At 37.9% G+C, this 13,746-nt stretch overlaps 1 protein-coding gene across 2 annotated transcripts in view; it reads right to left on the bottom strand.

The window, feature by feature from the left end:
• The window catches only part of RPF2 (ribosome production factor 2 homolog), a 41,405-nt gene that overhangs the window by 25,869 nt on the left and 1,790 nt on the right, over nucleotides 1-13,746 (bottom strand). For both annotated transcript variants that reach the window (XM_032858322.1, XM_032858323.1), the window contains exons 2-5: nucleotides 13,400-13,532; nucleotides 10,274-10,311; nucleotides 5,523-5,562; nucleotides 815-896 (exon numbers count right to left, since the gene is read on the bottom strand). In XM_032858322.1, coding sequence (XP_032714213.1) covers nucleotides 815-896; nucleotides 5,523-5,562; nucleotides 10,274-10,311; nucleotides 13,400-13,532 — 293 coding nt within the window. The remainder of the gene's footprint in view (nucleotides 1-814; nucleotides 897-5,522; nucleotides 5,563-10,273; nucleotides 10,312-13,399; nucleotides 13,533-13,746) is intronic.

The raw sequence follows: 13,746 nt of genomic DNA, 5'->3' as shown, positions 1-13,746 counted from the left end.
TCGGTGGCGCCTGGGTGGCTCAGTGGGTTAAAGCCTCTGCTTTCGGCTCAGGTCATGATCCCAGGGTCCTGGGATCGAGCCCCACATCGGGCTCTCTGCTCAGCAGGGAGCCTGCTTCCTCCTCTCTCTGACTGTTTCTCTGCCTACTTGTAATCTCTGTCTGTCAAATAAATAAATAAAATCTTTAAAAAAAAAAAAAAAAGAGTAAATAAAGGCTCACAGAAGGAAAAGGACTTGCCTACACCAGTGACCATGCCAGACCAAGTGCAATACTTACCAGGGAAGGGTTCATTTATATGGTAGGTATGCTACTTTGTGTTTTTCTTCTCTAACACTGATTTAAGGTACCTGTATTTTACATTAGGAAAGTATCTGCAACTTTAGGTAAAGTGATATTTACATGCCTATTGTTTACCTGCAATCTGGTAGATAAAAAGGTTTATTCAAAATCACAAGGAAAATTTTTTTAAAAACTAGCTTAGAGCTTACTTGATACTCCTGAATCCTCAACACCATCAATTAACCTGAGTCACAAAATTGACAATGTAAGTAACAATATTAGAAAGTAAATGACTGGGGCGCCTGGGTGGCTCAGATGATTAAGCATCCGCCTTGTGCTCAGGTCATGATCCTGGAGGCCTAGGATCAGGGTCCCCACTCGGTGGGGAGTCTGCTTCTCCCTCTCCCTTTGCCCCTCCCTTTGCTCCTCCTCCTTCTCACTCTCTCTCTCCCTCCCTCCTTCTCGCTCACTCCCTCACTCAAATAAATAAATAAAAATCTTAAAAAAGAAAAAAAGTAAGTAAATGGTATTTACCTATTACTAGATTATTTGGCCGCTTCTTATTATGGGAGCCAAACATAAATAAAGAGCAATCTGACTTCTTTGAAAAGAATTCCTGTAAAACCAAAAAAAACCTCTAATTAATGCATTAATATAAGCACTTTAAGAATCGTACCTCTGAACTTTAAAAAAAGTAATGAATACTTAATGAACTAGATAGGAATAAGCAGAGAGAAAGGGACTTTATTTCTAGCTTTTTACTACGATTTTCTGATTTGGGTGTACCTAAGGAAAAGAAATAAGTTCAGGACTAAAATGTGCTGGCTGCCTGGGTGGCTCAGTCATTAAGCATCTGCCTTCAGCTCAGGTCATGGTCCCAGGGTCCTAGGATCGAGCCCCACATCCCGCTCCCTGCTCAGCAGGAAGCCTGTGTCTCACTCTCCCACTCCCCCTGCTTGTGTTCCCTCTCTTGCTGTCTCTCTGTCAAATAAAGAAAATCTTTAAAAAAAAAAAAAAAGACTAAAAACATGCTTAAGTTTAGATTACTAAATAAAATGAGAGTATTTATTCTCAGCTATGCAGTTTTAGAACAGCACACTGAGTATTTCATTTACTGAACAAAGGCCTTTATTCACTAGACATTACTGCTACCATCAATGGTACATCTTACCATCCATTTAAAATACATATGAATAGGGCCATCTGGGTGGCTCAGTTGGTTAAGCCCACAACTGTTTTTTTAAAGATTTGAGAGAGAAAGCACGTGCACAAGTATGGGCCAGGCGGGGAAGGAGAGGGAGAAGCAGACTCCCTGCTGAGAGCAGAGGTCGACTCCGGACTCAATCCCAGGACCCTGAGATCAAGACCTGAGCCAAAGGCAGCAGCCGCTTAACCAACTGAGTCACCCAGGAACCTCTAGGCCTCCAATTCTTGATTTCAGCTCAGGTCATGATATCGTGGTTGTGGGATCAAGCCCTGTGTTGAACTCTGTGCTCTGCAGAATGTGGGCATGAAGCCTACTTAAAAAAAAAAAAAATTTTTTTTAAGTGTCCAAAGAAATGAAAATGCTTTCTTAAAATGTTTTTTTTTTTTACATTCTCTTACTATGACTAACACCCCAAAGCTATCCATAAACTACCATTCACATATATATAGTACTCATCTCTGTTGTTGTTCTACATAAAAGTCTACCTTTTGTTAAAATTCTAAAGCAAGCATAGTCAAATTATCTGCAAAAGGCCATAGAGTATTTTTAGGCCTTTTATAAAGAAACCCTTTAAAAAAAAAAAAAAAAAGAAATCCTTTAAAAATACAAAAATCAGGGTGGAGTGGCTTAGTCGATTAACCGTCTGCCTTCAGCTCAGATCATGATTCCAGGGTCCTGGGATCGAGTCCCACATTTGCCTCTGCCTCTCTCTCAGGAATAAATAAGTAAAATCTTTTTCTTTTTAATTTTAAAATTAAAAAAAATAAAAATACAAAAATCATTCTTAGTTTATGGGTCTCACAGAAACAGGGATTTCACCCACAGGAGGTATATTTGCTAACTCTTGTTCTAATGCACAGTTCCAAAATTATAGTATAAGAAATGTGCTTGGAAAAAAAAAAAAAAAACGTCCTACTGGAGGGATACATAGTCAGGAGGAGGAATTCAACCACATTTCCAACTTGGCCACCGTTGCCACAGCCATTTTGAGCTCTACTAGTCTGAGATTTTTACATCCAATGAAATATCTCCTGTCTCTGGAGGTGGAATACCCAAGAGAGGAAAGGCACAATATCAAGCGTAAGAAAAACCATCATATCAAAATAGGATTGAAAAAGAAGTACAGAGGGACACCTGGGTGGCTCAGTTGGTTAAGCATTTGCCTTCGGATCAGGTCATACTCCCAGGGTCCTGGGGTTGGGCTCCACATCAGGCTCCCTGCTCAGTGAGGAGTCTTGTTCCTCCCTTGGCTCCTTCCCCACACCTCATTCATTGTTCTCTCTCTCCTTCTCAAATAAAATCTTTTAAAAAAAAAATTTTTAAAGGGGTACTTGGGTGGCTCAGTTGGTTAAGTGTCTGCCTTTAGCTCAGGTCATGATCCCAGAGTCCTGGGATCAAGCACTGCATCAAGGCTCCTTGCTCAGTGGGGAGTCTGCTTCTCCTCCCCCTGCCCCTCCCCCTACTCATGCTATCTCCCTCTCCCTCTCTCTCAAATACAATCTTTAAAAAACAATTTTTAGGGGCGCCTGGGGGGCTCAGTGGGTTAAGCCTCTGCTTTCGGCTCAGGTCATGATCCCAGGGTCCTGGGATCGAGCCCCACATCAGGCTCCAGAGAGCCTGCTTCCCCTTCTCTCTCTACCTGCCTCTCTTCCTACTTGTGATCTTTCTCTCTGTCAAATAAATAAATAAAATCTTTAAAAAAATAAATAAAAAATAAAAAGAGAAGAAATCTCAAAAAAAAATTATAATAAAAAAACAATTTTTAAAAACACTGAATATTGATTTTTCTAAATATGTTATAATCTTCAACGCAGTTAGTTGCTACATTAGGAGAAGTTCAATTTTAGTCTTCTAATTAATTATTGAAATTCTACTGAAAAGTTCTTTATTTTAAATTCACTGAGAGGGGTGCCTGGGTGGCTCAGTGGGTTAAGCCTCTGCCTTCAGCTCAGGTCATGATCTCAGGGTCCTGGGATCCAGCCCCCCATCGGGCTCTCTGCTCAGCAGAGAGCCTGCTTTCCCCCCATCTCTCTGCCTGCCTCTCTGCCTACTTGTGATCTCTGTCTGTCAAATAAAAAAATAAAATCTTTTTGATAATTAATTAATTAATTAATTCAATAAGAGAGCTGGGTGGCTCAGAGAGTTAAGCATCTGGGTCTTGATTTCACCTCAGATCATGATCTCAGGATTCCAGGATCAAGCTCCGTGTTGGGCACCGCTCAGTTATCGGGGAATCTGTTTAAGGATTCTCTCCCTCTCCCTCTGCTCTTTCCCCGCTGCTCATGTGCACAGACACGCATGTTCTCTTTCACTCTAAAATAAATAAATCTTTAAAAAATAAATTCACTAACTAAAAGGGAAAAACAAGTACTGGTGTTCCCCTCAAGAGAACATAATTCCATTCCAATTTTTTTTTCAGTATCTTTTAATCTTTTTTTTTTTTTTTTAATAAGGTCTACACCCAAGGTGGTGCTTAAACTCAAAACCCAGAGATCAAGAGCCACATACTATACTGACTGAGCCAGCCAGGCATCCCCCATTCTGAGTTTTTTAAAGTCAACTTATTTATCTATTTATTTCTCTATTTATTTATTAAAGATTTTATTTATTTATTTGACAGAGAGAGACACAGTGAGAGAGGGTACACAAGCAGGAGGACTAGGAGAAGGAAAGCAGGCTTCCCACCAAGCAGGGAGCCCGATGCAGGACTTGATTCCAGGATGCTGGGATCATGACCAGAGCGGAAGGCAGAGGATTAACAACTGAGCCACCAGGTGCCCCTTTTTAAAGTTGATTTAGTTTAAACCACTTATTCTCTTAAGATTTTCTTTAGAAAAAAAAAAATATATATACCATCACATACCCAAAGTCCATTAAACATTCTCCATTTACTAAATACCATCCTTTATCTTCTGATTTCATTCACTAGCCTTTTTCATTTAGTTTAGTTGCCAATACACTCAAATAGGGATTTGATTAGTAAAGCAACTGGCAATTGTTAGAAACAATTCAGGTAGCATTCCTTGTTCTAAAAATACTCAAAGAAGTCGGATTTTTAAAAATCAAACATGCTTTATAAGACTTATGGGGGGCACCTGGGTGGCTGAGTGGGTTAAAGCCTCTGCCTTCGGCTCAGGTCATGATCCCAGGGTCCTGGGATGGAGCCCCGCATCAGACTCTCTGCTCAGCGGGGAGACTGCTTCCTCCTCTCTCTCTACTTGCCTCTCTGCCTACTTGTGATTTCCGTCTGTCAAATAAATAAATAAATAATCTTTAAAAAAAAAAAAGGAAGACTTATAGGGGCGCCTGGGTGGCTTAGTGGGTTAAAGCCTCTGCCTTCAGCTCAGGTCATGATCTCAGGGTCTTTGGATTGAGCCCTACATCGGGCTTTCTGCTCAGCGGGGAGCCTGCTTACTACGCCCCCCCCCGCCTGCCTCTCTGCCTAGTTTTGATCTCTGTCAAATAAATAAATTTTAAAAATAAATAAATAAATAAATAAAATTTAAAAATAAATAAATAAAAAGACTTATAACAAGCTTCCTCTTGATAATCTATTAATTATGCACATAAAATATAATTCAGCTTTTAAAAATTCTGTCAATATACTTGCAAGCAGTGAATGATATTGGTCATAGTGAGATACAAGATCTATAGTTATATTTTGAAAATATAAAGGTTCTTATTTCAAAATAATAAATAAATGTCTTATTTCCCTTCTACTTCACATTAAAATTCCCTCATATAGGATGATTTCTAATTCAGAAACATCACAGATTAGAAGTACTCAAAGAATACAATTAGTCTGAATAATCATTTACATATTCTCTTAAATCAGAAAGATTCTTGGGGTGCCTGGGTGGCACAATGAGTTAAGTGACGGATTCTTAGTTTCGGCTGAGATAGTGATCTCAGGGTCTGAGTCTGTATGGAGTCTGCTTAAGATTCTCTCTCCTTCTCCCTTTGCCCCTCACCTCCCTGCATGCATGCTCTCTCTCTAAATAAACTAAAAAGAAAAAAAAAGATTCTTGTACTCACCAATGATGTCTGATCCTCAAATGGTCTTGTAATGTTTTTCCTAAAAATATTTTTAAAAGGTGACCTTAATTTTAACAATCTTAATAGCAATTCACCCATAACAATTAAGTAATATATTAAATAAGGATAACTTAATATTCAGATAATCAAAAATAAAGCTGGAGGGATAGTCATTCATTCAAATATATATTTAGTGCCTATTATGAGCCAGGCACTGTTGTAAGAGCTAAGGATCCTAGAAAACAATCAAGATCCTTGCTTTCCTTGCTTTCATGGAGCCCACATTCTAGTGGGAAAATAAAAATTTCAATAATAAATGCAGTGATGAAAATAAAATAGGGTATTCTATTAGTATGAAGAGTAGAAAATGACTATTTGAGCTGAGATAATGAATAAGTCATTGAAAAATTCTGAGGCTAAGAGTATTCAAGGAAGAAGGAACAGAATAAACAAAGATCTTGAGATGGAAACAAGCTTAGACTATTCAAGAAATGGAAAGAAGGCAAGTGTCACTGAAGCTTAGTGTGCAAAGGGAGAATGGTGGGGCATGAGGTCAACGACAAGGACATGGCCCAGATTATGTAGGGCCTTGTTGTTCAAGGTAAGTAATGTAGATATTAACAGAGTAATGGGAAGAACTGAAGAGTTTCAGGCAGGAGTGGTAACACTGGACTCAAATTCTCTTTTTAAAGGACTGCTCTGTGCACTATGTAAGAATGTAATATAGTATGGCGAAACTAAAGAGTTAGTAAGAAGCTATTGCAATAATCCAGAAGGGAAAGAAGAAAATGGTGCACTGGATTAGGAACATTAGTAGTAGAGCTGGAGAAGCAGTGGGCAAAACATGCCATCTTTTTTTTTTTTTTTAAGATTTTATTTATTTATTTGACACAGAGAGAGAGAGATCACAAATAGGCAGAGAGGCAGGCAGAGGGAGAGGGGGAAGCAGGGTCCCTGCTGAGCAGAGAGCTCGACACAGGACTCAATCCCAGGACCCTGAGATCATGACCTGAGCCGAAGGCAGAGGCTTAACCCACTTAGCCACCCAGGCGCCCAAAACATGCTATCTTTCATGCAAAAGGGAAAGAAATACAAATAAATATTTTTCTTTGCTTAAATATGCATAAACAAATTCTGGTAAAATATGTAAGAAACTAATGAGAGGGGGTTGTTCTAGGAAGAGTGTTTATATTTTCACTTATAATTTCTGATTTCTAATTATGTAAATGAAGTTTCTATAAAATAGCTCATTAATTTTTATGAACCAAAATCTATATACAACATGATCTCAATTTTGCTTAAAGAATAAAATAGGGACTCCTGGGTGGCTCTGTTGGTTTAACAGCCAACTCTGGATTTTGGCTCAGATCATGATCTCAGGGTCCTGGAATTAAGCCCCACCTCCCGCTCTATGTTCAATGGGGAGTCTGAGGATTCTCTCTCTCTCCCTCTGCTCCTCCCCACTTCACACACTTATTTTTAAAATAAATAATTCTTAAAAAAAAGAATAAATGTGAAAATGTGAAATGTGTGTGAAAATGGGTGAAGGGGAGTGGGAGATATAGGCTTCCCATTATGGAACCAATAAGTCATGGGAATAAAAGATACAGTATAAGGAATATAGTCAGTATCATAATAGTGACAGCAGATAACTACAGTTCTAGTAAGCAAAGCATACTGTAAAGACTTGTCAAATCACTATGTTTTACACTTGGAACTAATGTAACATTGTGTGTCAACTATACTCAAAAAATATATATATACATACAGGGGAAAAATATGTCAGAATGTACATAGTGATTATTTACTCCATTATCCATTATCCTGATTATCTAAGAGAAATACGTACTACCTTCATAGTCAGTAAAAAAAAAAAGAATATTACTTTTAATGATGCAAGGCAAACAGAACAAGAAAAATTATTGCAGCATTTATGGTTAATAGCTAACTGTAATTCACAAATAAGCAAATATGGCCTGTTGGAAACACAGAAAATTCAAATTAAACAAAGTATGATTTTCACTTCTTAAAAATATAAACCAAAGAAGGTAATGGTCCATGGAACTTGTATATTACACTCTGCCAAAAGGACAATCTTTTCAAAAAGCAATATAATTAATATGCACTACTGATGGGAGGAATCTCATTTAAGAACTAATTCAAAAGGATAATTCATTTGTGTAAAATGGCCATTTTGGCATTATTTATAACAGCAAAAAAGGAAAACCTAAATTCCCCCAAATTAAGTTACAAGTAAATTTTAATATAACCATTTAATAGGCATTATACTAGCAATGAAAATAATATCTAAAGGATCACCTATCAATAGAAAAACGTTTATAGGGGTGCCTGGGTGGCTCAGTGGGTTAAGCCGCTGCCTTCGGCTCGGGTCATGGTCCCAGGGTCCTGGGATCGAGCCCCACATCGGGCTCTCTGCTCAGCAGGGAGCCTGCTTCTCTCCCTCTCTCTGCCTGCCTCTCTGTCTACTTGTGATCTCTCTCTGTCAAATAAATAAATAAAATCTTTTAAAAAATTAAAAAAAAAAATTAAAAAAGAAAAAGAAAAACATTTATAATATGAGAAAGGCTTGATATAAAATTTAATGTATGGCAACAGCACAGAAAATTTTTAGGTATTTTGCTAACGAAAGAAAACAGACTCCAAGAGCTACCTGTTGTATGATTCCATTTATGTGACATTCAGAAAAAGGAAAAACTTTAAGGATGAAAAGCAGTTCATTGGTCAAAGGGGTAGGGGAGGGGTGGACTACAAGCGCACACTGCACAAAGGTTCACGATGATGGAACTATCTCTGTATCACGAACTGTAGTGCCAGACACAATTCAATGCATTTTTCAAAACCCACAAAACTGTACACCAGAAAGAGTAAATTTTACACACGTAAATTAAAACCACCACCAGGATGTGGAGAAAAACCCAAAACAGAATACAAACTGTAATAAATGACCCTAATTGTCGTTTGAAGGAGTAACAATCACATTAAAGAGGCAGAAAAAATACAAACCTGTATTAGATTGGGAACCAGTATTTGAACTGGATATTCTAAAGCTAAAGACAGAAAAATTACACACACATTCTGAACTCTAGTTAATTTGTTTCTTATAGGATGAGAAATTCTGTAACTATGTATGTATTAGAATCACACAATTAAATAAATATGTATACTATCAATAATGAAAGCCAGGTTTCTTGAGGCCAGAACAAAAAGGTTACAAGTAAGGAAGTGAGTAAAGAAGAAAGGCTGGAATGAGGTCTGTGGCACTGGGCTGGAACTGGAAGTATCAGTATGAATGCTTGATTTTTAGTATCGATAATAACTGAGGGTCTTTAAAATATATAAATATAAATTTAGATGTGCATGCATGCATAGGTTAATATGCATAATACATATTTTAAGCTCTGTCTGCTGAAGGGATCTAGAGACAATGACACTCCCATAACAACAGAGCATACTTAGTGCCCAGATCTTTGTTTCTAAATTATCCAATGTATGTCTCCAATATATGGAAACAGGGCTCCATACAGAAGGGGCTGATTCCAGGGCTGTTGTAAGGAAAAATAAAAGATGAGCATGAGGCATCCTGTGGCGCCAAAAAGGAAGTACTCAAACACATGCTGAAAAAGCACAAGTACCAACCTGAAAGAGACCCCAGTGGCCAAAGGCAGAATTTGAGCAACAAAATAATGATAGCATTGGATTTTTAAGTCCAAAGAATATAATAAATATCTGTAAGTCCACACTAACATAAATGAGCAATTCAACAGAGGAAGAGAGAGAGATTTTCCTCACAAAATTCCAATTAATAAATGAAGAAGGAATGAGGAAGATAGAAACCACCAGAAGAACACCAGAGTAATCATCTCTGTAGACAAATCCATTGATGGGTGCCAAAATGAATAAGTAAAGTGTAAGGAGAAAGAGGACTATCTGCATAATCTTTGCAGAGTCTCAAAGTATTTCCTCCAAATATTTATTAATTACAAAGGGAAAAACAGTAAATTTATAGTGGAGAAACCAAGGAGACACCACTTTAACTGAGGTTAATGCTCCCAGCATTAATACATCCTGTACTCCCTGGTATGATTTATAGAGAAAAGCACATCACTTTTGTGATATTCCAGCCAAAAATGCGTAAGTCTCAATCTACTCATGAGAAACTGACAACAAATCCAAAGTGAGGGACATTTTACAAAATAATTAACAAGTACTCATCGAAAGTGTCAAAGTCATCAAAAAAGGAAAGACTGGGGAACTGTCACAAATGGGAGAGTACGGAGACATGACAACTAAATGCAATACAGGATCCTGGAAGAGAAAAAGGATATTACTGGAAAAACTGGTACAACCAAATCACGTCTACAGTCCAGTTAACATTATTGTACCAATGTTAATCTCTTACTTTTGGTAACTATACTATGGTTATGTATGATGCAACATTAAGAGAAACTGGGTGAAGGTTATGAAAAATCTACAAATTTCTGCAACTCTTCTGTAAGTCCATAATTACTTCAAAATAATACATATATGCTAAAATTACAACTATGTGAGTATTCAATACAAACGAAAACACACAGGAAAAAAATAAATTTTAAAAATACTAATAGCTATATATATGTAAGGAACTATCATGTTTTTTAAACAAAATACTTTTCTAAATTTCCCATAATGCAATTGTTTGCTACTTTTATAATAGAACAGTGTAAGTCAAAATAAAACAAGTCATTACTTACTTTTTATACAGAACGCCATACGGTTTTTTCAGGGCATACTGTAAAACATAATTTATAGCTTTCAAAACAAATTACATTCTGAAAACCAGATGGAAAAATTAAATTGCATTGTATCCGTCATTACACAAGATTACCTGGTCCCTGAATCCTATTCTGATGTCTCCTGCCTGGCTCCCTTTTAATCACCTATTAAAACCTGCAACTTAAGTTCAATAACCTAACTTAAGACTGGACTTTCTTAATCTAAAGTTTCTAGGCCCTTTCAAAAATCTATCCAACTTATAGAATTCCTTTCATTTCTTTAGAGTCTACTGATTCCAAACTATTTGAGAGTAGAAAGAAAACATAAAAATAAATCCTATCAGAAAAGGCTGACAGAGGGGCGCCTGGGTGGCTCAGTGGGTTAAAGCCTCTGCCTTCAGCTCGGGTCATGATCTCAAGGTCCTGGGATCAAGCCCCGCATCCGGCTCTCTGCGCAGCGGGGAGCCTGCTTCCCCTTCTCTCTCTCTCTGCCTGCCTCTCTGCCTACTTGTGATCTCTGTCTGTCAAATAAGTAAATAAAATCTTTAAAAAAAAAAAAAGGCTGACAGAGTTGAAATAATGCTGTCTGGAGATAAGAGAACGGAGAAAGAATGCCCGTAATAACAATCAGAATTCTAGGCGAGAGTTTAAACACAGCCCTTTAAAAAATTCCTGTCATTCAACCCTCTTTTCATTTTTTTTTTTAGTTCTTTCCACTCACTCACTAATAATCACTTGTTCCCTATATGGTTAGTTCTGCTCTACCATAAGGAATAACAAAGATCTAAGGCCTTCCCTTGCATTAGGGGAAGGGGAAAATGAGGAAAACAATGAAAAGAAAAATGATCACTCATCAACAATCAGAGCTGATGAACAAAGGAAATTAAGCAATAAAACCTATCTTTTTAAGTACTAAAACTTTTTTAAAGTTTATTTATTTGCTTTATTAATCTCTATAGCCAAAGTGGGACTCAAACTCATGAATGTCTTCCGAAGGAGCCAGCCAGGTACCTCTTCAGTACTAAAACTTTTAATAATTCTTGACCAAATGTTTCCCTGCCTTGGTGTAATGCACATGACCACAGTGACAACTCAGGAATCATCAATATAAATATTAAATTACCGCAATTACCTGTAATATTGTGCTATTCTTAGAGCTTACTTAAATACAGGGCCAGGATCCTACCAACACAATGACACTGATACAGAAAGGATGAGCATCTGTTGAAGTTTTTTTTTTTTTAAGATTTTATTTATTTGACAGACAGAAATCACAAGTAGGCAGAGAGGCAGGCAGAGAGAGAGGAAGAAGCAGGCTCCCTGCTGAGCAGAGAGTCCGATGCAGGGCTTGATCCCAGGACCCTGGGATCATGACCTGAGCCGAAGGCAGAGGCTTTAACCCACTGAGCCACCCAGGCGCCCTAGATGAGCATCTTTTAGACATTTAGATATCTGAACTACTGTATTTAACAAGCAAGCACAGAGAGTTTAGTCAAATTTAAAAATCTATTCAATTACTTAGTTGATTTAACTCAAAGAAACTATCTGCTATATTTAGGGCCTAAATTTTCAACCACCAAGTAGGTATCTCCATAGACTATGCCTTTCATTCACTGATGAAAGATTTACTGAGCATGTACTATGTGCCACACACTGGGCTAAACATCAGACTACAGAGGCAGAAAAAAACATAAAGCTTTTATCATCACACTTATATTACAGATCCTGAACTGAACACACCACCTGTCTGTCCAAACCTGCTTCAGCTGGTATATTCTCTAATTGGCATTAGCACTCATCAAGAATCCAACCCAGAAACCATGCCCAAACCCTTCTACACCCAACATCTAGTCTCTCTGATCATCTCTCATTTTCACCAGCACTACTACACTCCAGATACTCGTTACCTGCCTGACAATGGAAGAATTAGTTTCCCGTATTTGCTCTCAATTTTCTCTGGTCAAACCGATTAAAGGAGCTGATCATGTCTGTCACCTCCAATCTTTCGATGGTTCCTTAGAGCTTTCTGAACAAAGCTCAAATTCCATGTTACTATCTGATCTCTGTCTGTTCTTCTACCTCCATCGAGCCCATTTCCCCTTTAGCCATCCACAATTATCTACAGTTCCCCAAATGCAACACGCTCCTTCACATTCCCTTTTGCACAGGTATTGTCATCAGCCTTGGAAGACTTCCTCCTCTCCCTCCTCTCCTCCTACTTGCTGTGACTCCTCCTTCAAAATGAAGTTTAAGTGTCTCCTCTGGGAAGCCAGGTACATGGCTACCCTTATGGGATTAGCTCTGCCTCCCAGCCTACCCTGCCCATGCCTCCAGCACAGCACTTAATTCACAATGCTATAAAGCCTTACTTGCCTGTCTCTCTTTTTAAGCTCCCTGAAGGGATAGATGTGTCTTATGTAACTATTAACCCTCAGCACCTAGCATAGTACTTGGTATTGCTGAAGGAATCGACAGTAATATGCAGTTACTTCACTTTACAAACTAGCTATGTTCCTTAAATGCAAGTAAACCAAATTCTAGTAATTGAAACCAGCTGAAATTTACTAAGGGAACTACAGTAGGTGCTTGAAGGAAAACCAGTGGTTAGTGGCTTGCCAAGGCAAATAACCTCCAACCTGAGCCTAAGGCTAGCAGTTCTTAAGGCAAGGCAAACTTATCCATGTATTTCTGCAGCAGCCTAAACAAGCATGCAGAAAAGGTCCTAAAATAATTTCAATACCATTTGAAAAATAAGTGTGCAGGGATGCCTGGCTGGCTCAGTTGGTAGAGCATGCAACTTATGATCTCAGGGTTGTAAGCTCGAACTTCACAGTGGGTGTAAAGATTACTTAAAAACAAAATCTTTTTTAAAAGTTAAAAAATAAGGGGCACCTGGGTGGCTCAGTGGGTTAAGCCTCTGCCTTTGGCTCAGGTCATAATCCCAGGGTCCTGGGATCAAGCCCCGCATCAGGTTCTCTGCTCAGTGGGGAGCCTGCTTCCTCCTCTCTCTGCCTGCCTCTCTGCCTACTTGTGATCTCTGTCTGTCAAATAAATAAAATTCTTTAAAAAATAAATAAATAAATAAAGGTATACACATATACATACCACATCTTTAAGTACTTGTGTCACCATGGAATTTGCATTTCCCCCTTTAATCAGCATAGCATTTTTAATATTTTCACTGAGTTTCGGTTCTCTCTTCTCAAGGAATCTCTTGGCTCTTTTCGTTTTGGGCTTTCTGTTCAGAAAATCAAAATTCATAACAACTTAAAAAGTTTTGCTCATAGTATGAAACCATGACTTGGTAAACGTGCAAATTCTTAAAAACCAACAGTTATTACATAACATTTATCAGTTAGGATTCCACCATTAACCAAAATCTCACTTTTTAGGAAGATAATAATAAAAGGTATTCAGTTATTACTATAAAGTAAATTAATTTTATTAGCTTT

Source organism: Lontra canadensis, unplaced genomic scaffold, assembly GCF_010015895.1.
Source record: "Lontra canadensis isolate GAN:19392208 unplaced genomic scaffold, GSC_riverotter_1.0 scaffold14, whole genome shotgun sequence".
NCBI classification, from domain to species: Eukaryota; Metazoa; Chordata; class Mammalia; order Carnivora; family Mustelidae; genus Lontra; species Lontra canadensis.
The sequence above is the reverse complement of the archived record's forward strand: the minus strand, read 5'-3'. Positions and strand labels throughout refer to the sequence as shown.